The sequence below is a fragment of the Symphalangus syndactylus genome, chromosome X (assembly GCF_028878055.3).
Source record: "Symphalangus syndactylus isolate Jambi chromosome X, NHGRI_mSymSyn1-v2.1_pri, whole genome shotgun sequence".
Taxonomy (NCBI): Eukaryota; Metazoa; Chordata; class Mammalia; order Primates; family Hylobatidae; genus Symphalangus; species Symphalangus syndactylus.
In genome coordinates, this window is record NC_072447.2 from 127766545 (window position 1) to 127793610 (window position 27066).

The following is a 27066-nucleotide window of genomic DNA, read 5'->3' on the forward strand; positions in this document are numbered from 1 at the left end:
TACTGTGCCTAGATGCCCTTTCTTCTGTTAATTCCCATTGTCACACTGTCAAATTACACTAAGTCTGTAAGTGCAACAATGATTCACAACATTAAATTTGATATCTGGAATAAACATTAGATTTGCTTTGACTGAAAAATACAAATTAGCAAAATATCTATAAAACTAATTGTCCAAGAAAACATTGGAAATAATGATCAAAAGTCATATTGACCGAATTGCTCACTCCTGACTCCTCTGGCCTAAGGAAAGGCAAAGGTTAAGAGAACCATTCGGGCCTGGATGAGCAGTTTAATAGCACTGCATGTAGTATATTGTATCTGTTGACATTAAGAGGACTGTTTGCTATCTGAGATATCCACTACATGTTTTGGGGAGAAGGCTTTTTTTTTTTTTTTTTTCCAATTTCGATTAGAAGAAAACTTCACTATGGGTTATGGAGAAAGTCTTAGCTCTTTAAAAAGCAATGTATCTAGCAGACCAACGTCCTGAGAACTCTCCATTGCCAGATTTAATTTTGCTCATCTATCCCAAAGACAGTCTGTTCTTCGTCCCTTTGAGTCTCAAATAGCACATGCTTTTAATCTGAAAACCAACCACTTATGGGGAAGTAATTTTTTCCTCAGCTAAACCAGTAAATGTGGGTTTTACCTAGTTTTCCTTTCTCTAAAGTACAAATATTTAATAATATCATGATCTTTCATTTGTATAGTGGTCTCAACTTTTTAAGAGTATAAATATTTTTATTACAGTAGTTTATCCTCAGAATAGCAAGGTGATATAACTGAGACAATACCATCTTTATTAAACAAATGAAGCAAATGAGTCATGAAGAGATCTTGCAGCTTTGCTAGGGTCACTCAGTGAGTCAGTTGTGAGAACAAGTAAGTGATCTGACTCCTAATCCATTGCTTTCTCCACTAGCTCATACCAATGTTTGCAAGTAACACTTTGCTTTTCCTTTTCCTTTTGAGTTTACTGGGGCACGTTTTTCTTTTCAAAACAGAGAGGGGGAGCTGGTGAATTGCTAAAAAGGTCATACCTGAAAAACAGTCACAGTTTGGATCAATTTTGCAGTCACAGTCAGTGGGGGCACCAGCGATGATGGAGATCTCCCCATTGGTAGTTACTTGCTGAATGCGGTTTACTTTCCTCTCGTCTGTTTCAGCTATGAAGAGCAGCCCGCTGTGGGAGACACTGATGGCCCTCGCTGACTCTAGAGTGGAGTGAATTGCTACCTTGCTGACCAGGAAATGATCGATGCCTGGCACCTGGCAGTGAATGGGGCGTCCTGCAATGATCCGCACGCGCCTGTTCTCAGAAATTTGCAGCACAATGTTGTTATCCAAGACATACAATGAATTGTCCATAGGATTTACTGCAAGGTCTGTTGGCCACTCTAATCGCACCTGTGAAAAGAACAGAACACACACACACACACACACACCATTAGGTTACCATATCTTTCCATGGGCAGTTTTACCTTGAAAAAAGAAAAAAAAATTGATGTATTGTTTCCCCCGTCTTATGAATTTTAGCAACATTGGTGATGTCTCAGAAAGTGGAGGGCAGGGGGAGGATGGTTAATCACATGTTCTGGTAAACAGACTTATCATTTATGCCATTTACAATATAATGTATCTTTTTCCAATAATTCCAGAAGGATCATTTAGAGTAGAGGTTTTCAGAGTGTGTTCTCTGGACCAGCAGCAACAGTATTATGGGAACTTGTGAAAAATGCAAATTCTCAGGTCCCACCCTAGATCTATTGAATCAGAAACCCTGGAGGTGGGGACCCAACATCTGTGTTTTGCCAAGGTGATTCTGAGGATCGTTGCTGTAGGAATTCTGGTAACTATGATACTCAAATCTCTCTCACTGTCCTGTAGATGTATAGGAGAGCAAAGTCATACAGGCTTCTGGATGGCAGAATGCCAGAGAAGCCAGATTTTCCTCAATGAGCAACCTTTTGCAACAGGACCTGCTATTAGCATAGACCTAGCATCCACTTTGCGGAACACTCAGGTACAGTTCATCAGCTGTTGACTTAGAATCCCGGGGTGCAGCACACTGCTTACTTAGCTTGACCTGGTTCACTCCATAGGTTCCCCATTTTAGCAAAGAAACACGTTGTTTTTTTCTTTCACTGAGTGTTCGCCGAGTACCTTTCTCTGGGTTAAGCCTTGTGCTAAGCTTTGGGGGCTCAAAAATGACGACGACACGGCCTCTGTCCTCAAATGATTTGTGGTATAGTAGAGCCCTCAGAGGAACCATTAGGCAATTACTCTCATGTTATGAAAAGAAGGCAACAGAGAGGGTAAGATAGCACTTCGCCTGGACTAGGAGTCAGGGGCAAGATACTCCCAGGGCAGGTGGTACCTAAGTAAGGTTTGAAATGAACAGTAGGAGAAGAATTGGGTGGAAGTTGAGGGGGAAAGGGCATCAGAGTTGAGGAAAATCTGGGTACTGGGAAAAGCACGGGTGAAAGTCCAGAGGTTAAAGACAGCATGGCCCATCCAGGTTACTAAAGCTAATTCAGTAAGACTAATAATAGGCTGGGTGTGAGGGAGACCTGAGGGATGAGGCCAGGTGTTATGGACTAAATTGTGTCCTCCCCGACTTCATATGTTGAAGCCCTAACCCCCAGTGTGACTGTATTTGTAGACAGGGCCTTCAAAGAGGTAGTTTAGATTGAATGAGATCATAAGGGTGGGGATCTAATCCAATAGGACTGATGTCTCTCTAATAAGAGGAAGAGATACCAGGTATGCTTACGCACAGAGGGATGACTATATGAGGACACAGCTAGAAAGCAGCCACCTGCAAGCCAAAGAGAGACATTTCAGAAGAAACTAAACTCACCAACACCTTGATCTTAGATTTCTAGCCTCCAGAAGTATGAGAAAATTCATTTCTGTTGTTTAAGCCATTCAGTCTGTAGTATTTTGTATGGCTGCCCTAGCAGACTAATGTATCAGGTGCTCTGGTTGAATGTGTCCCCCAAATATCATGTATTGGAAACTTAATCTTCAAATTCATATGCTGATGGCATTTTGAGGTGGGGCCATATCCATCACCTCAAGCATTTATCATTTCTTTGTGTTAAGAACGTTTAAAATCCACTCTTGCAGCTATTTGAAAATACATAACAAATTGTTGTTTTATTATAGTCACTCTATAATGCTCTAGAACACTAGAACCTAGTCTTCCTATTTAGTGGTACTTTTGTATCCATTAAGCAACCTCTGGCTATCCCTATCCACCTTCCCAACCTCTAGTAACCACTATTCTACTTTCTACTTTTATGAGGTCAACCTTTTTAGCTTCCATATATGAGTGAGAACATGTGGTATTTATCTTTCTGTGCCTGGCTTATTTCACTTAACATAGTGTCTGATATGGTTTCGATCTGTGTTCCCGCCCAAATATCATGTTCAATTGTAATCCCCAGTGTTGGAAGTGGGTCCTGGTGGAAAGTGACTGGATCACTGGGGTGAAGTTCTTATGACTGATTTAGTACTGTCCCCCCTTGGGACTGTATAGTGAGTTCTCATGAGACGGGGTTGTTTAAAAGTGTGTAGCACCTTCCCCTTCTCTCTCTCTTCCTCCTGCTCTGGCCATGTGAGGTGCCAGCTCCCCTTCACCTTGGCCATGATTGTAAGTTTCCTGAGGCCTCCCTGGAAGCCAAGCAGATGCCAGACTCATGCTTCTTGTACAGCCTGTGAAACCGTGAGCCAGTGAAACCTCTTTTCTTTATAAATTACCCAGTCTCAGGTATTTCTTTATAGCAGTGTAAGAATGGATTAATACGGTGTCCTCCAAGCTCATTTACGTTGCCACAAATGGCAGAATTTTGTTCTTCTTTGTTGCTAAGTAGTATTCCACAGTGTATATGTACCACATTTTCTTTATCCATTCATCTGTCGATAGACACTTAGGTCGAGTTCATGTCTTAGCTGTTGCAAATAGTGCAGCTATCTCTTTGACATACTGATTTTCTTTACTTTTCTGAATCATAACATAGTTCTATTTTTAATTTTTTGAGGAAACTCCATATTGTTTTCCATATTGGCTGTACTAATTTACATTTTCCTTTCTCTGCAACTCACCAGCATTTTTTTGTTGTCATTTTGATAATAGCCATTCTAACTGGGGTGAGATGATATCTCATTGTGGTTTTGATTTGCATTTCTCCATTTGAAAGATAATTAGGATTAGATAAGGTCATAAGGGTGGGGTCCCCTTGATGGGACTGGTGGCTTTATAAGAAGAGGAAGACAGACTTGAGCTGGCATGTTTTTGTCCTCTTGCCATATGATGCCATTCCACCATGTTATGATGCAGCAAAAAATGCCCTCACCAGCTGCCAGTGCCATGCTCTTGGACTTCCCAGCCTTCAGAACCAAGAGCTAAATAAATGTTTTTCTTCATAAATTACCCAGTCTGTGATATTCTGTTATAGCAACAAAAAACAGACTAAAACGTTGGGTAATAGAGGGAAGCACATGTCCAGTTTTGTTCTGATGGCTGTGGGAAGCCACTGAAGGGCTTTAAGTAGGGGTGTGATATAGTCATATTTGGGTTCTAGACAGATCATCCTGGCTGCTGTCCAGACCATATTAGAGGAGGAGGCGAGATAGGAGGGAGGCAGACATTTAGGGGGCTCCTGCACAGGCCCAAGTTAGGGATTATGGTGCCTGAACTGGGATGGCAACAATGGGTATGGAGAAAAGCAGATGGATTTGAGACATGTTAAAGAGTTGGAAGCAAAAGGACTGGTGTGTGTGTGTGTGTGTGTGTGTGTGTGTGTGTGTTTGGTGTGCCTTGTACCAAGAGATGTGCTAGGCACTGGAGACATGCAGGCTAGCCAAACATGGCTTCACCTTAGTTCCTTTCTAGACACAGGAGTTGATTCAATGCCTGCCCTGACATCTCCTTGACAGTAACTATTTATCCCTGGGCGTTTCTCAGGGAACTGTGTTCCACACCATTCCCCACCCTACCACTCACTTGTTCTCTATTTCTTTTCTTTTAGGCTAAAGGCAGAAAAAAAGTCCCATTCATGGCCAAAATAGTAACAGTAATGTAGCCACTTTTCTTTTTTGCTTTGAGTGAAAGCCCACAGAAGGCTTTGTTTTTCTTGTGGAATCTGAAAGTCTGAAAACAAGGTATGAGCTGTCATTGCATTCTGCGGCCCACTACTTCCCCAGCTCAAAGAGGCTTATAAGCAATCAGCAATGAAGTGGATAAAGGTCAATTTGAGATAAGGCCCTTCTTCTAATTGTGTCTCATTAGGGAGGGCAACCGGTGACGTTGTGAAGAGGACAAAGGTTGTCTTTGACCTCCTCTACTGCACCATGTGGGGCTCTTTGCCCATGTCTCTGAGTCTCTCACGTACATCCAGCGGCCTCATTCTGTTTCTATGTTTCTGTGTGCCTTCCACCTCTATCCACATAGACTGGCCTTCTCTGGTCAGTACCAGATGCCTCTGTGCAGCTAGGAATTTGAGTGCTAATGGGGTATAAAGCTGAGCTTGTGTTATGCGTGTTCTACAGAGCCTTTCAGACTGAGGCCATCGGATAAACATTAAACACCAGCCTTAACAGCTCCCAGAGCAGTTTGCGGTGATGTGTTCCTCAGCACGTCTGTCTGAGGCCTTTGCATGTCAGTGCCCTGCCACTGAGAGGGAGAGTGAACGCCTGCTGCTTTGGAGGGTGCTGACTCCTCCTCCACTGTGTGCCCCTGCCTTGGACCTCTATACACTATCATGCTTGTCCAGAAGCTGTCTGTGTGCACTGGTCCTGTGGAGAATAGTCCCCCAGGATATTAGCTGGGGCTGGCCGAGGAAGAGGAAATGGATTCATTTCCGTACAACACTCCCATTTTGATTGAGTCTCAAGTCAGTGACCCAGAAAAAACAAACCTGGCAGAAATGACGTTCTAATTATCCCCACTCTGGGAGCCGAGGCCAGGGCAGAGGCTGGGGACAGCACACACCTGGCAGAAGCCAGAAAAGAAGCATGTTTCAGATTCTGTTTTTAGCTATCAAGGCTGCCTCTGAGATAAAGGCTGGTAGTTGGGAAATAAGCTGTTAAATTCTCCAACTCACCCAACCAGATTTAAACCAATACGATTGGTGTCATGTTTATTATATTTAATTTTGCCTCAAAAATACACCAGCTATTTTGTCTGTTTGTTTTCTTTTCTGTGGAATTAGTCACCCTCTGGCATCTTCCTGTGACTAAAGTGCCCTTTGTGCTTCTGAGCCATTTTCTATACAAACTACACAGATTCTCTTTAATTCTCATTTGATTTGGCCAGGCAGCTTGTCTATGCAATCTTCGCAGATGAAAGACGTGTGGCTACTTAGTAGTTGAGAGTCTGCCTTTTCAGAAGCTGGACCTCTTCACCTCTCGTAGCTTGTCAGTTCCTTTTATGTCCTTCTCATGCTAAATACTCCTATTGCCAGGTAAGTTTTCAAGGAACTGGTGCCTTGTGCTCACACAACAGAAATACTGTATTTACTACCAAGACATTTTCATAACATACAGCTTAATACAAGGAATGGAGTCTTTGAGCTGATTCTGACAGTTAGAATTAGTATCTACTAGTTGCAGAGAGACCCTAGAATTATATGATACTAAGGTGGGGCTAAGGTTGGCCCCCAATCGCTGCTACCATTCGTCCAAATGATTTCTTGAGGTAAATAAACACTTCTTTTTTGTGGGGTGGGAACAGAGATTGAAGAGCAGCAGCAAAGCTCTGTAAACTCTGCCTAGTGACCCAACCTACAGGCAAACTATTTGGCCTAATTTGTGGTGGTTGCCACACCTTGTAAAAATACATTACTTTGTTTGAAATGTCAAAATGCATTTAAGCTAAACTAGCATTAAAGGTCACTTGTGTAGCCGCCAGCTGGTGGAATGTGCCTATCTCCCAATAACCTTCCCTGAGAAATAACCCTGAGCATAAAGGAGCTCTTGGTCAGGATGTCAACCTTTGACAGCATTACGTCTTCCTCTGCTAATTGAAAACTTGCCTTGAAGAGAGTTGACTCTCAGGTCAACCAGTCCCATGATTGGTTTAGAGATCCAGCTAATTTTGACCTAAGTAGCAATTTATAAAGCAGCAGAATCCTATAGGGAGAAATCCATGTTTAAAAGCAATATCTAAATATAAGCCCTTGGTTAGACTAAACTAGAAAATGTCTAAATTATGTATAAGCCTAATCCCATACTGTATGCTCAAACCACCATTTGTATACTTGGGCTCCCTCTAACAGTTTGAGTCCTGGTTCCCACCCTTATTAGTATGTAGCCCTTGGCAAATGAGGTATATTCTATGAGTCTCTGGTTTCCTCATCTGTAACAAAACAAGGAGGCTAGTGATAGTATATCTACTTGTAAAGTTATTGTGTGGATTAAATGAGATAATGGTGTAAGTTGCTTAGCCCAGTGCCTGGCACATAGTAAGGGATAGCAAGTGGTATTAATAGTAATAACAGTTTTAAAGTCATAGACCTTTAGAGCTGGCAGGAACCTGGCCCAGTTACCATTCAATGTAGCTCCTTTTCAACTGTGTTTCCCAGACTTCAAATGTCCCTGTGCCACCTTTATGAGTTTTGCCTCACCCCTACATCACCTGCATGATTATTGACTTAATATTTTGCTTTAAATTGACTTTTAAAATGTGAATAGGTGCTGCCCCTTCCTTTGAACTGTTATGTAATCAATAACACATGAAATTACAGGCCCAGTCATCTGAGCCACTAATAGAAGTGACTACTGTTTACTGAATGCCTGCTGGGTGTCAGGTACTTCATATGGTTTACTACTTGATATAAAAATTACCTGAGAAAAACTATTAACATCCCCACTTTCAGATATGTGCTTTTAGCCCCTGTGCCATCTGATTGGTCATTCAGAAGAGTGGACATGTTTCTTCGTTCTCGTCTCACCAAATCTGGCCTCCCCTTATGCCCTTTTGAATCAACATAAAGATTGCTCTCTTTGGCTGTGAAGGTCAAGACTTTTTATGAGTTGAGTGACTTATCTTTTTCATTGTCATCTATTATCTTTCAGTTCAATGCTTTATGAGTTTCGACCACGTGCCAGGCACTATGTTATAAAGGTAAACAAACGGATACAGAAATAGATAATTTAACATAATGTGGTTAAGTGTCATGAGTGCCATGATAGATGTATGCCCGGAATGACATGGAAACACAATGGAGGGAGTTTGGGGCAAGATTCCTAGAAGAGCAATGTAAACTTAATTTTGAAGGATGAAGCAAAGGTATTGAGAAAAAGAAAGGTGGGAAGGGTGATCTTGGCGAGGGAAAAGAATGAACAAAAGTACCGAAGCATGAAATCATATGAGAGTGAAGGAACTAACTGCTGTCTGGGATTTCTTAGGCATAAAATAAGGTAGGTGGTAGTGGTGAATGAGTTCTAAATGTTTGCTAGGACTAGGTCCAGGTTCCTCCACTGAGGCACTATTGTCAGGTGGTGCCAGTCCTGTGCATTGTAGGATGTTTAGCAGCATCCCTGACTTTTACACACTAGGTGCCAGTAGCACCTTACCCCCAGTTGTGGCAACCGAAAATATCTCCAGACATTGCAAAATGTCTCTTGAGGGGCAAAAATGTCTCTTGCTGAGAATCACTGGATTAAGTCATGCAGAGTGCTATATGCTGATAGCTTTAGACTTAAACTGTGTGTGTTGAGGAGTCTCCGCTTTAAAGTGGAGAGCTGACATGGTCAGATTAGCATTTTAGAAAGATTACTTAGGCTGCATTTTGGGGGACAGGCTGGAAGGAGACCAGACTAGATGCAGGATAACCAATTTGGAGGACAGCCATTCATTGGTACATTCATCCATTAATATATCCTTTGATCCAACCATCTGACAGATATCCGGGTCCTGATCCAGATAGACATAGTCCCTGCCTTCATGGGACTTGGAATCTGGGACACTGCTTCTCATACTTTGATTTACTCGTCCATTTGAGAATCTGATGAAAGCTATGTACTCTTTCCCTAGAAAAAGGCTTCAATGCACTAGAAGGAAGTAGTTAGGACCTCAGGCTCACGAGTTAAGATTTCCAGAGTCGAAAATTCCATCTGTGTCATTTGCTATCCCTGTGACCTTGGCACAGATCAGTTAACCTATCTGAGCTTCTGTTCCCTCATTTACAAATTGAATATAGTAACGCTATTGTTTCAAAAATTATTATTGGAATTAGATAGGAAAAAATACATAGACCATCTAGCACAGTGCTTGGTACATTAAAAGAGCTTTGTAGAGGCTAGCTATTTTTGAAAATTATGGAACATGTGTGTATTTGTGCTGGTCCCTGTCTATTGTTCTGTTCCTTGGCTAGTTCATAAACTCTTAAGTTTAATCATATAGTCATGCTTTCAAGGTTTCTCCTGATTCTATGTCACCAGTCATTTCCTCCTTGTTTATCTATTCCATTCCTTGAGAATCTTTCTAAGCTATACGTCCTCCAAGAAATATTTGGCTGGTATTGGGATATATTACCTCATATATATCTGTCAGCCAATTTCATGGCTAATATTTTAGCTTAGTACTTGAACTCCCCACTGTTAATTGTAACAGTACTCTTGGTACAATTCCAACTACAGAAAATGCTACCTTAATTGATTTCCTTTCTTCTGTCAATAAATGTCTATTTATCTCATGTTAGGTACCATGCTAGGCACTAAGGAGCCAACTTCAGTCGGGATAGACTGGATTCCTCCCCTCATAATGTTTATACTCTTTTGCTGACTTCATTTCCTTCATCTTCCAGTATGTACAAGGGGTTGTTAGTGGCATAGAGCAGTAGACTATTTCTGTTCCAGTTTATTCATTTTAAGAAGTTAACATTTATGGAAGTGCCTCAAAAACATATCATGACTGTTACTATATTTTTACAATTGTCACCAAGTGCTAATAATTTCTTTTCCCAAAGTTCAAGTGTGCTGAAGAAACCAGTTGTTTCCCAAAAGGTCCTGTCTCCCCATTTCAAACATGACACTTCTAATCTCCCTCCTTTCCTTTACTACATTGGGAGCCTTGTGGCTCATTTAAAAAATGACTCTGTTTGATTTTGATCTGTGAGTCCTCTTCAGTAGGAATTTCCAGGAAGCGTACGATTATCTCTTCTGTAGTATGCCAGCCCTGGGGAAGATACAGTGACAGGACTGAGTGCTCTCTGCCGGGTGTTATGCCAGCTCCATGTTAGATTTTTCCGTACTTCTAAAAGCTGACAACTCCAGATTGTTAGCATCATTTTTTGTCAGTTTTCAAATGGCCTTCTCATTTCTTGACACTGATACTCTCTGAGCTTCTTCAAATTTATAAAAGAGGGAAAAAGCCATCTGGAGAAAGTTTGGTTTTTTGCACTTGGAAAGCATGATGTCACCTTTAAGAATGATGGCCTTTATTGATCTTGCTTTTAAAAAGTGGAAATTATTAGAAGATGAAATACACCAAGATTACATGGCCTTGTCAACAGGGCAAATTATTTCCCATTATCTTAGATACACACTCTTGTGTCTCTCTGCATAATGGCTGGAGAATTTGAAGAACCTCTCAACCTTTGGTCAAATGCATTGGCATGGTCTGTTTCCATGGCTTCCCAATTAGAATAACTGACACTTAAATTGCATTATTCATTGCAAATGAATAGCTAGGATCAATCTAATCAAGAGTAACAATTTGGCTGATCTTGAGAATTATTCTACTGCAGAGGATATAGATTAAATTGCATCTCTCTCAATGTTCCGAAAACATTTTGGAAGTGGAGAAAACAAAGCAAAGCAAAACCAAACCAAACAAAGCAAAACTTCCAAAGTAGTCCTAGTATATTTCATCTTCTAATAATTTCCACTTTTTGCAAGGAAGATCAATAAGGGCCATCACTCTTTTAGGTGTCATCATGCTTTCTAACTGTAGAAAACCAAGCTTTATCTAGATGGATTTTCTCTCCTATTTATAAATTTGAAGAAGCTCAGACAATATCAGGGTCAAAACAAAATGTTAAATTGTTGGTTCCTAAAATTCCTGTGGCAGAGACTGCTGGTTCTAGGCCTATTCTTACATTCATTCTTTCCTCCTGATTACACTCCCAGTTTTTTTGTTTGTTTGTTTGTTTGTTTGAGACTGAGTCTTGCTCTGTCGCCCAGGCTGGCGTGCAGTGGCATGATCTCAGCTCACTGCAACCTCTGCCTCCCAGGTTCAAGTAATTCTACTGCCTCAGCCTCCTGAGTAGCTGGGACTACAGGTATGCACCACCACGACTGGCTGTTTTTTTATTTTTATTTTTATTTTTAGTAGAGATGGGGTTTCGCCATGTTGGCCAGACTGGTCTTGAACTCCTGACCTCAGGTGATCCACCCACCTCGGCCTCCCAAAGTGCTGGGATTACAGGCATGAGCCACCACACCCAGCCAACTCTGTTTTTGAATCTGAGTACATTGCTGTTTAGAATAGAAGACATTCCAGCTTTATTTGCAATGATCTGTAGTCATGTGAAGTTCCAGGCAATAATATGTAAGAGGAAGTGTGGAAGCACCCACACTTACAAATAGATACTTAAAAAGGCTGCTTAAGGAGAGCTGACCCAACTGGAAGGAAGCTCGTCTTGCCCTTTCTTCCATTCTGCAATGTGGATATATCAGTGAGAGTTCTAGCAGATGTCATGGACCATGAGGTGGCCTTGAAAATGGAAGTTATGTGTTAGAGTGGCAAGGCAAAAATACAGAAACCTGGAACCCAGATGACACTGCAGAGCTGCCATCTCAGCCCTAAACCACACATCTAGCCTGGCTGCTCTCTTGCTTACATCACTGTCATGTTAGGGTTTTCTGTTATTCTTGGTTGAATATAATCACAGGGAAGACAGTGCTCTGTTAGGCTTTGGTCTTGACGGGAGTTACTCACTACAACATGACATTCAAACTGGTCTAACCGATTTCTAGTTTCACATCTCTGGATGAATCGCCTATGATTGGAAAATTAAATTAAACTAAATTGAAATAAATTAGGTCTGAAAGAGACTGATGCACGTAGCAAAGTCCACTAGGGCAGCCCTTTGTTAAGAGGATGACTAATTGCTTAAACCTAGTGATTAACCTCAAGCATTCTTGAATACGCAGGGCTCCGTCTTTGGGTACTTCAAGCTCTTCCAGCTCCATGACTCCTTCATTTAGATGCAGTACTTCTCTCTTATTCTAAAATACTTGTTTGTCTTCCTATGTTCTCTACCAGGCCTATGAGTTTTCGACGGCAAAGATGAGAACTCTTTTATTTTTGTTTTCCCAGTATCTGGCATTAAGTTGGCAAACGTTTGTTGAATGAAAACATTAGTGCTTCATTGACAGTAATGTTTTCAGTCCATGAAAGCATTTTAAAAAATTATAACATGCAAATAGGCTCTAAGAAAAACTATTTCTCATTAACATGTTTGTGTCAGTAAATCTGGGTTTCCAGAGACCCACTGAGGTTAGTGTAAATTGCCATAAATACCTCAATTTTAAGAAATGCATTTCCCACTGCCTCCATATTTTAACTTTTCTGAAGTGAAGATGTAGCTTATAGTCAATGTGTATGTTTGATGGTACATTTCTCCCCATTACCCAAAGATATCGAATTGATGTTATGTCTTATAGTCCACGATGTCTTAGAATTTAGGAAATATGGTATTTCCATTTTGGTCTGGGGAGTCTGGGAATCCCCAATGCTCTTTCAGAAAGTCTATGAGGTCAAAACTGTTTTTCAAATAATATTATGTACATTTTGTACTTTATCATGTGTGTACAGTGGGGCTTTCCAGAGGCTACCTCAGGCTAGTGTATCTTCAGTTTAAAAAAATTCACACTTTTATTTTCTAATAAGGTAAATATTCACATGATAAAACCAACAAAAGAATAGCTCGCTGGGGCCCCCAACAATTTTTAGAAATGCAAAGGGGTCCTGAGACCAAAATGCTTGAGAATGGTTATCCTAGAGGAAAGAAACAGTGAAAGACACCACTCTATTATATAAGAGTTTCCTTGAAGCTCATTAACAAAAAAGCATGTATCCCTCCTAAGATAGTTCCTGGGGCCATAAGTCCTGTCCAAAAGCATACTGAAGGAGTAGCTGAAAATCTTCACTTCCTCTAGAGACCCAATGCCTGATGGGTACCATAAAAGTTTGTTCTTACAGGCTGCCTCAGAACAATCAGCACGTACACACTCTCTCTGAGTCTGCTGTGTAATTGCCACTACCTCATCTTAATAACAGGCATAATTGCTCTGAGTTTCCGTCGACCCTTTCTTGCATCTCGTCTCTGAAGCCTCAATTTTGGAAATGGCACTTGTGAATACACAGAATGTTTAACCACTTCCAGTTTTCAATTTACAGTCAAAGTCATCTATCAGCAGGAGATGAAGGCCCAGTGTGAAAACTACAGAATGTCCTTCAGACTCCACAGCTAATTTGTTTGTAAATTTGATTGTTATTGTAAGGAGAACATATTGTACATGATGCTACTTACATGATGCTACTTGCCGATTTACTATTTGTATCTCTGTTTCTCGGGTTTTATCATTACAGCTAAAAAACTGAACCCTCTCAGCCCTTCTGGGGGTGGGGAGAGGAATATGAAAATGTTACTATGTTTTTTTCTTTGGAGTCTCCATTTTAATTTAATTTTACGTGAATTCATTAAATATCTACTGTATATCTAGCACTGTGGGGGATACACATACAGAAGGAGAGGCAATCAGAGTACACAGTTCAAGGTAATAAGAAATCAAATTTGAGGCTGCGTGATGAGCCCATAAAGTCTGAGATAATTCAGAGTAAGGCCAAGACCTCTGCTGGTCTTAACACAGTAGGAAGTGAGACTCCTGTCCTCTTGAGATCCAAGGCTTTGCTTGCGTAGGAGCCAGAGACTTATAAAGAAGCCCCTGAAATCATTCTGCAATTTGTTTCTGCTGAGAAGTTGCAGAAACTAGTCTGTTGCAGGTTGTTAATATTATAGTATTGGCTTGACAGGACAGACCAAGCTTCCAATTCCCTTTGGCACCTAAAGCAATTTACAGGCCAGAAGTATGACTGCACGGCTTTTATGAAATGGTCTGACTTCATTGATCAGCCACGCTGAGATTATGTTTTCATTTCTGTAGCTACTGCTAACCCTTCTTTCTGTTATAATATTTCAGGAAGAAACTATTAAAAATTTTCACCATGGAGATGTTAAGATATAAGTGGGCTAGGCTCTGAATGGGAAGGTAAACATCACAACTCATGATTGCTCTACTCAGAAGTTCATTTCAAGTTATACTAGAATTCCACAGATTGTCTCTCTCATCTTAACTCTGTAATGTTTCCAAATGATAAGGACACTAATAAGAGCAGATGGCCTAATGAACATTTAGAGGGAAGATTTAACTGGTGGTATTTTCATTAGGCCTCCAGTGTGCTTCCGGGTTTTGCCCACCGCTTCCCTGTGTGTAATACAAAACTGCACTCACTCAACAGATGGCCCAGCTCAAGCTTCATGCTTCTAGAACTCTGGAGATTGGCCACCTGACCACTTACCATGTGTACAGAATCATTTAAGGAAGCATGCGGGCTATAGACTTAAGCCTGAACAAAAGCAAAAAGTGGTGATGAATAGTGAGTATCCGAGCTTCAATAAAAGGGGAGGCAAAATCACCCTCACAAACAGCAACTCTGGCTGAGGTCTCCCAATAACAGGTTCTTACAGATTCAGTAATGATGAAATCCTCTGTGACAAACAGTCCACTCTAATTAATGTTTCATCTAAACTGTAAGCATATCTGAGTGACTCCAGCAGCAACAATGACATGAAAATCTAACACCTCATTGCACAGTGTGCTAGTTATTAAGCTATTGTCTCACAGCTCCCACCTCACCCCTTTAAAGATGCCGCTTTGTGATACTGGGGTTGGGACTCAGCCATCTACATTTTTCTTTTGCCAGCTAGATTTCTGATAGGTCCTGACAATACGGAAGATAAAGAGATTCTAAGAAGCTAAAGGAGGGAGAAGGGACTTGATCCTTCCTGCTTGCTTTCTGTTCCTGCCAGTGTCATCTCAACAGTAGCCCTTCATCCTGGAAGCAGTACCTGGCTGCACTTCCAGCTCCTTTCCCCACCCTGAGAATCAGTCTCATTATGCCACCTCAGAGGCGCCAGAAGCAACCAGCTGGCATCTTCTTTTTTTTTTTTGAGACAGAGTCTCACTCTGTTGCCCAGGCTGGAGTGCAGTGGCATGATCCCGGCTCACTGCAAGCTCCGCTTCCCAGGTTCATGCCATTCTCCTGCCTCAGCCTCCTGAGTAGCTGGGACTGCAGGCGCCCACCACCTCGCCCGGCCAATTTTTTGTATTTTTAGTAGAGATGGGGCTAGCTGGCATCTTCTTCTCAGAAGACTAGGTCCTACCTCCATGGAGCAAATTCTCCAACTTTCTAGGTTTTGACAACCCCAACCTCTTCCCTTTGTTTCCCGAGTCAGAGAGATGGTGGCCACTTCCTACAGATATTATCTCTTGTTTTTTTCCAATCCTGTAACATCTGTACATCACATTCTCTATATTAAATCCTCTCTTGTTAAAATAACGAATGTAATTTCTGTTTTTCTGACTGCATCTTTTTTTTTTTTGAGACTGAGTCTTGCTGTATCCCCCAGGCTGGAGTGCAGTGGTGCGATCTCGGCTCACTGCAACCTATGCCTCTTGGTTTCAAGCAATTCTCGTGCCTCAGCCTCCCAAGTAGCTGGAATTACAGGCACCCACCATGCTCGGCTAATTTTTTGTTTTTTTTTTTTTGTTGTTGTTTTTTTTTTTTTTAGTAGCGATGGGGTTTCGCCATGTTTGCCAGGTTGGTCTTGAACTCCTGGCCTCAAATGATCTGCCCGCCTTGGCCTCCCAAAGTGCTGGGATTACAGGCATGAGCCACTGCGCCCGGCCTCTGACTGCATCTTGACTAACATTCACAACATTAACCCACATACAAGGATAGAGGAACAGCAACACACTATTGTAGGTCAGTGGTAACAGAAAACTAGTAAAGGTGCATGGGAAGTAGCAAGGACCATTTTGGCCCCAGAGACTTTGCTGTGAAAGTCCAGAAATCCACTGTGTTTGGATGTTATAAAGTTGGTTGTGAATGATTTTATTCAGAGCTTCTCTGACTCTGGAAATGCCATGTATATGTCATTATTCTCTAGAAACTTCTCATTCTTGCAATTTTTGAGAATGATTTCATGGTCGATCATGTGACTCTCCCATACGTTATTTGGAGAAACAATTCTGTACCAAATGGTTCATGAAGTTGCCCCATGACAACATTTCCTATGTGCTCAATTGTTAACAGTAATACATTAGACATTTATTATTAAATTTCTTTTATATTCACTCTTGCTAGTTTTCTTGTCAGACATTGCAATTACTCCTTCGGAATCCTCTTCTCATTGATTTGGAGTTGGAAGTGTGTTTTGAGATGCACCAAATGAACCCCTGCTCTTTGTTATGTATCTCAAGATAAACACATTTCAACAGGTGTAGCCTGTTGGTAACATTTTATATGTCCCCATGTTTACTTTTCCAAACACACCAACTTTTGCATGAAAAGATGGCACTCCTGCTGACAGCCAAATAACTTTCTCTTTGAGTTGTATTTCCATTTGATAAAGAGGGGTTGGCACTGATTCGTGCACTTTCCCCTCTCATAATTAATAGAGAGTGAGAGTAGGTTTAAAGGTACAGTGTAGTCTGAAATTTAGGCCAACTGGCTTGCATTGGGACTCAGCACAGGATGTTATCCCTAAAACCTGAAGACACTAACTACTGAATTTACTTCTCAAACTCCTGGCATCAGGTGATCCGCCTGCCTTGGCCTCCCAAAGTGGTGGGATTACAGGCTTGAGCCACTGTGCCTGGCCTCTGACTGAATCTTGACTATATTCACAACATTAACCCACATACAAGGATAGAGGAACAGCAATATACTGTTGTAGGTCTTCTGTATCTTAAGAGAGATACAGAAGTATCTTAGATATTTCTGTATCTTAGAGAGCTTCAGGTTCATCTCAGGTCATGGCGCCTGCTGAGCAAAATGTGTGGAAGACTGAGTGGTTCAAAAGCAGGTTTGCAAGCCTTGCATCTTGTGACTTGCCCTGAACTTTGAAGATGCTTTTCCTCTGGTGCTTAATAGTTTTAATAAGAGCTAACGTGCCATTGTCCTTTGTGTGGAAAGAGGACACTGCTGAGAGAGTTTTATTTATGTGATAAATTATGTTTTCGATATAGCATTGAGCACGGTACTTGACTTTTATTTTAAGGCCCCTGACAACTTTGGCTATTTGCTTGTGTGCAGACATTTCAGCAGAATTTATAAACAACCTGAGCTGTCACTTTGGAGGGAGCAATGGAAATATCTCTGATAACAGGTGATAATATTGTGATTTTACCTAAGAGATGCAGGCCTGAAAAACAGTTAAAAAAAGGTTTAAATAAATTTGGAGAAAGGATACAATATTTAAATGAACTCTGTGGATAATCTCATTGCACTGTTCCTCCCAGTTTATCATTTTGTTAATTTTTTTTTTTTTTTAATATATATAATAGACTTAAGAAAACTGACAGATGTGTTGGAAACTTGAAAATCTTGATAAAAACAGAAGTCATTAGTTAGATGAAAAAAATCATAGACCAAACTTGCTTCAAAAATCCTAGGACGCTGCTTTCTTCTTATGATGTATCAGCTTCTTTCCTTTTGATTTCCCACTTAGCTGGGAGCCTTTTTGTTTTGTCTTGGGAAAGTCATATTCTTCGTAGTGACCTAGATAAACTCTGTCTTCTTTCTTATGTACTCTAATATTTATTTTTTTGTGTGTGTGAAATTGACCCACCTAGAATGGCTGCAGGCCACCCACTGAATGAACTGCTTTTTTACTTCTTGATTTCAAAGGGATAGAGGATGATCTAACATCTTACATTCACAGATGTATAAAACTCATACTACATTCCAGCCTCAGCTCCATAGTCATCACAACAGTATGTGAAAGTAAAAAGAAGATGAAGTATTTGGGGCACCATTCAATGACTATAGTGAACATTCATTAAGTGATCTAGACGGAGCTTCACGTCAGCACTAGGGAGACAAAACATTCTGTGAAGGTCACAGGAGGTTAAGACCAGTCTCTGGAACATGTTTGCTACAGCCCATCACACTCACCTACAGATAGATATATGCCTCTCTGTAGAAGTTACACCTATGTGAAAAGGACAGAAAGGAAGATTATACAATTTCTCTATCAGTTCTAAACTTCTTCTTGGTCCCTTTTATTCTAGTTTTGTAAGCTATCAGTTCAATTCTCTTTTGTGAGCAGAAGGTCAAATACTACTACTACTACTACTAGTAATAGTAATAATAATAATGATAAAATAATAATCTATTGAACACTTATGAGCCAAACACTTTGCTAAGTGATTTATGCATATTACCTCATTAAATTCTCACAACCTCCCTATGGGGAAAGTAACATTATCACCCCCATTTACTGATACAGAATTTTTTCCCAGGGGCACACACCTAGCAAGTGGTGGATCTAGGATTTAAACCCAGGCAGTCTGTATTCCCATACCATTAAGCTTTACTGACTTTACATATTGGTATAATTATGAAGAACAGTCTACCCTAAAGGCCTGATTTTGTCTCTTGCATCCTCTATTAAAGGATTAGAGAAAGGTTTGGCTCTCCTTTGCCGTTCCAGAAGGTGTTTTTCTGCATTTGACAGAGCCAGGAGACTAGGTCTGGGTTGCATAAGCAATAAATAACATTATGCAAAAATGCATTTAAATTAGAGACTGACAACCACAGATATTACAAAATCAGAAAAACCACCTTGCAGACTTATTTGGTTCTTGTGTCCTCCCATTTTAGCAAGTGTATGATGAATCAACAGAAAATATTTCATGAAGATGCCAATTAACATCTTACATCATCTCTTTTATTTGTAAAGCACTTCATACTTTTCCAAGTGCTTTCACATTAAAAAAGAGAGGCCACTTAATCAACAATTGGGTCATTTATTTAATTAGCCTTCATAAGGAGGAATAATTAACCAGCTCCAAAATTCTAGTGTCAGTTTTTACATCTAGTACTGAATCCAAAATTATAAAGAACCTTCATTTGGGTCAAGAAATAGAAAAAAATGATTTAACATTTTTTTCTGTATTACCATCTTTCAGAGGAGAGCAGAATAAATGATTCAGAATGAAGTGTTATTTTTCTAAAATATAGACCTGGTAGCTACAAATAGTGTTTATTTAGCATTATTATGTAATTTTCAGCCATAAACTCTAATGGATCTCTCATTTACAGGTGAGTAATAATGTGGAGAGCCACTAGGGACTCCGAAAAAAGCCTTTTTAATGGCTTTTGGTGCTGTTGTCAAATCAGAGTCTAAACAACTCTTCCTGCCATCTCATGCTCTGTGACAGCATAATTTGATTGCTATGTAGACTGAAGTTTATGCCACTTTCCTTCCACATGCCTACCTAACTGACATGGCAAATGTACACATAAAAGCCAAGGTTACATGTAATGCCATATGGTCTCTTTTTTCAGTTCTGATCAGCTCCAACAATTTATAGTTGCAAGTGCCTTTCAAAAAAGAAACTTCCTTCATATGTGTTTTCTCATTTAACTGACATGACCTCCTTAGGAGACATTACATGTTTTTATCCCACTTTTTATTGGTGGAGAAACTCAGGCTCAGAGACCTTAATTAACTTGTCTGAGGTCTCACTGCAAATAAATGGCAGAATATGGACTCACACCCAGGATTGTCTATACTCCTTCTACTAGAACACTCTTAGTCAAAGGAAAATAGGTGAATTAGGCAATTGTCCAGAGAACTTTGGTAAAACATGCCTCTGTACTCCTGAAGAAATATGAAGAATTGTTCCAGGCTTATAAACATGTCTGGTAGAAAGTTTGCTCATTTTTATTCAGTAGTCATCACTTTCCGATTTAAATACTTTCACATTTAAGGTAATTGACATATTGAGGTCTTTGAGAAGAGTGTGGCTAAGTTAACAATGCCTTCCTGCTATGGTTGATGTAGATTGAGCTCCCTCTTTATCTTGTAGGAACTAACAAGCACTCCCATTTCTGCACTTATAATATAAGCCTTTGGAGCAGCGGGAGGAAGTGGCTGTGACTCGTGTGGTTTGACTGAGTGCATGTGGCTCAAATGAATAGAACAGAACATTGCTGATTTAGGATGCTTATGTTTGGACTCCTGCAATAGCCCATTTCTGAGCAGTTAAAATTGCTGCTCTATTGTTGTGGTCCAGGCATGAGAACAGTGAAAGAAAATGGGAAAATACACTGGAGATTTGGTTGTTATGGCTTTTAATGCCATCTAATCTATTAGTTGATAGTTACTATGAAAATAGTTGATTCAATTGGTTAAACTAACCATGACCAATTAGGATAGAGTAAATGTTTGGCATAAGGGCCACCAAATAACATTTTTGGTTCCATTCTGCTACTCCCTGGGCCTCATTAATTTGCTGTTTGATCTTCTGTCCACTCTCTAATCTTCTCTTATCCTTTTTTCACCTCTCTTTTTCTCCCTACTGCACACTGGTATTCCTGGCCCTTGAGAAATGTGTTTTCAAATATTTCAGATATATAGCTTTCATCGTCCCTGTCTTGCTGTTTACCTGCAACTCACTCTTTCCTTCTACCACATGCCCTTGTGTCTGAATTATCTGGAGTGTGGCCAGAGACCTTTTCTTTGCTTTGACAGTGAGATAAGTTCCATAGTCATGGAAACATCGAGAGGGTGTGGTAGGGGTGGAGATGGTGAGATTTTCATCTTTGGTGGCAAGAACTTTTAAAATAAACTTTCTTTTCTTTTTCCCCTGGGAGATCCCTTTATTCAAGCAAACTTATTATAATTCAGATTTTCTTGATTCCCTACAGAGCTTCACAAAACTCACAAGTCTGTCCCTGCGGGGAATTTCACTTATAATGGCCTCCATTTGAAAGATCTAATTCTATTCTCTTTCAGTGTGCACATGGGAGAGTGATGGAAGTGCACAAAGAAAAGCAAGTAATCCATGAAGGAGTTGAGTTTCAATATCATCTGTATCAGGATCACTCAGGATGATGAAGGACATTCTGTAGACATGAAAGCGTCGGCAAGGGAGAGAGGGAAAGACAATGACAGATGTTAGGCAAGAGTTTAAGAAGGGGAAAGGAGGTGCCTTTTCTGTTAAAGAAATTTTTTTTTTGAGACATTATTTCACTTTGCCATCCAGCCTGGAGTGCAGTGGCACAATCACAGCCCACTGCAGCCTTGTCCCCTGGGTTAAGGTGATCCTCCCACCTTAGCCTCCCATGTAGCTGGGACTACAGGCATGCATCACCATGCCCAACTAATGTTTGTATTTTTTGTAGAGACGGGGGTTTCGTCATGTTGCCCAGGCTGGTCTTGAACTCCTGAGGCTCAAGTGATCCGCCCACCTCAGCCTCTGAAAGTGTTGGGATTACAGGCATAAGCCACCATGCCTAGCCCTTTTCTGCTTTAAAACTACTGTTTTTTTTTTTTCTTTTTTTTCCGCCCAGATTGCTGTAACTTTTCATGCCTGGATGACTATATGTGTGTGTGTGTGTGTGTGTGTGTGTGTGTGTGTGTGTGTGTGTATTTAAAACAACAGAAAATGCTGAACCCACTTGTATAAAATTAAATTGACATGTCGATTTTGAAGAGGAGGCTGCATATTACCCCTTCTATAGAGCTGTGTTATTTTATTTGAAGCTTGCAAAAAAATCTAAGGACAAGAGAAAGTTGTTTTTTCAGTTATGTAGAGAGCAGAAGACAACCAAGGAAGGCAGAGGTCTGCTGCTTGGGGCAGGTGGTATAATACTGATGGATGAGAGAGAGGGGAAGGTTTTGTTTTCTCTGTTAAGGAGAATGACCACAGAGAATATTGATTCAGAGATACCAAAGCCCAAAATGGATGAAGGGATTGTAAAAGAGCATCTAAATTCTTTAACCGAGTTCAAGTTTTCTAGCTAGGAAGAATCATTCCTTATAGAGAACATGCAAATGGGGTTTAGAACTTTTTTGTGTAATTATTGAGAAATAGTGGGCACTAGAAGATTAGAGATGGTTAAATATAGTTCTGACTTCAAGAAGAATCAGAAACGTGCCCCACAACCTGCATGGAGGGAGCTTTATGTTGATTTGGAAAAGATCTTCAATTGTATTATGAAACAGTTTTTTTCTTTTGAAACAGTTGTTTTTTTAACTCTTAGATGAGGAAATGATGTTTACAGACACTGTGACTAGAAACAAATTTTTTCAAGTGGTTCTTATTTCCTTTTAAACAGAGTTACCAACCTGGTAAGGTTTCTCATGATACCTTTACGGCTAAGTTGGGGGAAATATCAGTGAAGAGAGTGGCTTTCAAACTTGTTTTGACTGTGACACTCACTAAGAACTGTATTTTACACCATTATCCAGTCAAAATAAAAATATTATGAAACACTACTCACCCTCATTACACATGATACACCTTGATTTTTAAAATTGTGTTTCACCTTTTTAAAAAGCCAGTCATAGGCCATTATATTGATTTCCTGATGTATTATGAGGAATCACAATGAATAGGTGAGAGTTCAAACACATGAGTTCATAATCTAACAGATAACTAGTCTACTGGTGCCACAATTGCATCTACCTATCCATCAGTTTTATAATGGATGAAGGCATAGAAAGCATTCATCAAATAGATAGGCGACACAAGGCTGGGAAGGATAGTGAAAATATTAGATGATAGCAGAAAAGTATAAAGAATTGGACTAACTCAAACAACATGGAATTGAATAGAGACTAAGGTAGGACCCAGCAGTATGTTGTAAATCACTAATGGTGCAAGTATAAGATGAGGAGATGGGAGTGAGAGACATGTGAATTTTTAGTTTTCTGTAATTACATCACATCATGTGTCAAATGTGTGATACAGCTGTGAAAAAATCCCGGTCAACTTTAGCTGTGGTTTTCTAATCTGTGCCCTTTATTTCTTTAGCATCTTGCAAAAGTGCCTTTGAGGTCACCATGCAAGCTACCATTGCATGGAAGTAAGCTTGAATACAGAAGGTTCTGGGACACCACCTCTTGTTTGAATCTACTGTTTGCATCTATTTTATAAATTGAGACTGATTTCTTTGAAGTAAATGTTCTGTGGCTGAAGTTTTTTTTTTTTTTAAACAATCAATGGGCAAAAGGAAAAGAAACAATATAGAAAGGGAGTTGTGACGGTTCCCATTCTACCTCTGAGTACTCAGAGCACATCTGGATTATTTTATTCATTCTGGAAGCCATGGTGGCTTCCATTCTGGAAGAATGGTGAAGGAACTCAAAACCATGCAAGATGAAGTATAGTTAAATGAAGTGGGACTGTGACTTAAGAGGCATGAAAGAGTTGTTTTCTTGTACTAAGAGGGCTATCATGTGGAGGAGGCAGTTTAACGGAATTTGGTGAAAATAACGTCGGCTTTGGCGTCAGGTTGACCAGGTTCAAATTCCAACTCAGCCACTTATTGGTTGTGTGACCTTGACCAAGTTACTCAGTTCTTCTGAATCTTGTTTTTCATATGTATTAAAAACAGGGGAACATAATACTTATCTTGAAGGATTAAATAAGATAACATATATAAATGTACCCAGTATTGTGCTTGATTTACTAGTAGATTGATCTCATAGAATATAGATAAAATTTATAATTCAAGAAAGCCTGAACAGTTGCAGCAAGACTGGATGGTGAAAGTTAAAGGAAGACACAAAGTTAAAGGGATCCAAGAAGAGCTTGTCATCAGTCAGAGGCATTCAAAGATGGAATGTGCTGCCTGGGGGAGGTAGTAAATTCCCTATCACAAGAAGCATTTGAAAATAGGTTGGATTGTTACTACATGGTCACAATATTCTGGAGAGGAGTCAAGCATCGAATGACTGAGAAGAGTAGCGGACTAGCTCAATAGGTGTAATATATGAGGACAAATATAGTCCACTTCAAGAGAAGTGGACTAGGCCGGGCGCGGTGGCTCACGCTTGTAATCCCAGCACTTTGGGAGGCCGAGGCGGGCGGATCACGAGGTCAGGAGATCGAGACCACGGTGAAACCCCATCTCTACTAAAAATACCAAAAATTAGCCGGGCGTGGTGGTGGGCGTCTGTAGTCCCAGCTATTCGGAGAGGCTGAGGCAGGAGAATGGCGTGAACCCGGGAGGCGGAGCTTGCAGTGAGCCGAGATTGCGCCACTGCACTCCAGCCTGGGCGACAGAGCGAGACTCCGTCTCAAAAAAAAAAAGAGAAGTGGACTAGTTTAATAGATGTAATATATGAGGACAAAGTTTGCTCCTCCAAAGAATGTTACCCTCCTTCCTGCACAACTATGGATGATGCTTCCCCTACCCCCATTAGACCCATCTGACAAATGGGTGCTGTTGGAAACCAGTGGGAAACACACAAATCATCCAATAAGCACTTATGAAGCCCTGGCTGTGTATCTGGATGCTCTAGACAAACACCTCAAAGTGTGTACCTTATGGGCAGTAGGTCAACAGGATTTCCTATGCATGCAAAAGGTCCATCCTGCTTGTGTATCTCCTATTGGGCAGACTTTGGGAAAAGCATTAGGCTGGCTCCAAGGAGTAACTTGCTATCCCATCAAGAAACTTGCTCTCACTCCCAATTCCATTCTAGTCAGGCATCAGATGGAAGTGAGTTACCAGAGCAGGATGATTCAAAAGCAGCAACAGAAATAAAGCACCCAGTGTCTTGATAATCAACTCATCTCCTGAAGTGAAAGGCCTGGTTGCTTATAGCAGTGCTTACAAAGGGCAGTTATGCTTCAGAGTTTATACTGAGAGTTCAGTTTCAGATTTCAGTAAATCAAAAAAAGATATTGATTTTGAACAAATGGATGATTTTATTGTCAAAGCAAATTTCATTTCTTGAGACGATTAGATTTTATTAAACTCTTTCCTAACTGCCACTAAACACACATTCTGTGAATAAACAGCATATTCTTCAACCAAGCGGCATTTGTCACTCAGCTAAATACAATGATATTTGGTCATCTCCAGAGGTTGGAAAAATGCACACTTGGGTTCAGAAAGCTTGTGCCAAAATCTTAGTTATATCACTCCATAACTCTTAGGTCATAGCACAATATATAATCCTTCCGACTAACAGTTTTCTCCTCTGGCAGATGGGGATAATAATAGCTACCTCTCAAGGGTGGTTGCATTGTGCAGATAAAATGGAATAGTGTAAATTAGATTCTTAGCATAGTTCCTGGTACATAGTGAGCTCTCTATAAGTGGTAGCAATTATTCTTAGACTTACTATAGGACTTAATGATCTGCTAAAGATTAGGACAAGCCCTGAGAAGTGATTCTTCTTTGGGCTTAGGTTTGCCACAGAAAAGTACAGAAGATGAAGGCAAGTAAGATGAAGAGGACCATTCTCTCACATCACTTTCTAACCTCCATAGGTACTATGCTAGTATACATGGGCCTTTCTTTGTTGGAGATCTTTTGGTTTTGAAATGCTGGAATGCTGGAAAGGTAACAAGAAACTTTAGAAATTTGGTTGTATTTCTGTGGAGACACCTTTGTGGAGTTGGAAGGAACCTTGAGAAAACGGTCCATTTTCCTGGCTCCAGAGAGGCCTGTATGTCAAGCATTCATAGATTATTGCTATCCAATATTTGCTTGAAAAGTTTCAAAAGGTGGGAACTCCACAAAAATTTTTTAAAAATATATGATGCTGCCACATAGTGTTAGAAACAGTAAGCTTTTCTTAAGGTCTGATTCAAATCTTCATGTTGCAGCATAGGCCTTTATTTTCTCTCCTGTCCATTCCTGTCAGCAGAAACAATGCACTCTCATTTAGACATTTGTCTGTGCCCTCACCCGTCAATATATTTTGATTTACTGAAATATGAAACTGAGCACTGTGTAAGCTCAGCTGGATCACTGTAAGTACTACTATGAACAACTGGGGCTTTGCTCTTGGTGGGTGTTATGAAGCTCCCTGCTCAGCTTTCTTCTCTCTAGCTGAAGATGGCCCATGTTCTTAAGTACAGTCATGGGAAACATCGGTTGCCAATCTGTCACAGTTGTCTAAACAGATGGGAAGCTCTGGTCACAATGGCTGAGCATCTAGGAAGCTGTGCCACACACAGGCTTTCTCCTGGTAAACTCTATCAACTGACTCATCAATTTCATTCGGTGTTCTCCAGCTTTAGTCCACCTGCGCCACACCTGGGTGCTGATTTCCCCACACCTGGGAGCTGATTTGCTTCAATGCCAAAGCGTCTTCTTCCCAGCCAAACATCTCAAAGAAGTGATCTATTTTCGGTTTCTCCATTTCCTCACTTCCTACTCTGCCGCTGGTATCTGACTCTCATTAATTAGCACTCTATCAAAGGTACTCTTATCAGAGGCGTTAATGCTGTGAAATCTGATGACTTCTTTAAAAAGCACCTCATTTTTTATGATCCCTAAGCAGCATTTGATACTGACCATTTCCTTCCTCTTGAAAAACTTGTGTCTCTTGGCTTTTTTGACACCTTCATGGTTTTCCTCCTAATTGCCAGGTCTCCTTCTCTCAGCCTCCTTTGTGGGTTCTCATTCCTCAGTTTTTTCTTGAACACTGGTGTTCCATAGAGTTTGGTCTTAAGCCTTCTCCTCTTTTTTATGCTATGTACCCTCTGTGAGAGAGCTCATCCACTCCCCTATTTACCATTGCCATGTGTAAACTAATAGCAATCACAACTCTAATCTATAGTTAGACCTCAAGCTTTAAACCTGTATCCAATTTCCTGCCAGATATCTTTATCTGGTTGCCACACAGGCACCTCAACGTACCCCAAACCGAACCCATCATCCAACCATCAAGCAAACCTGCTTCTCTTCCTCTTGTATGCCCTGTATCAGTGAATGGTACCACCATACACGTTC

General features: G+C 40.5%; 1 protein-coding gene across 2 annotated transcripts in view; it reads right to left on the reverse strand.

The window, feature by feature from the left end:
- The window catches only part of TENM1 (teneurin transmembrane protein 1), an 815747-nt gene that overhangs the window by 42191 nt on the left and 746490 nt on the right, over positions 1–27066 (reverse strand). For both annotated transcript variants that reach the window (XM_055269101.2, XM_055269106.2), the window contains one exon: positions 1043–1409. In XM_055269101.2, coding sequence (XP_055125076.1) covers positions 1043–1409 — 367 coding nt within the window. The remainder of the gene's footprint in view (positions 1–1042; positions 1410–27066) is intronic.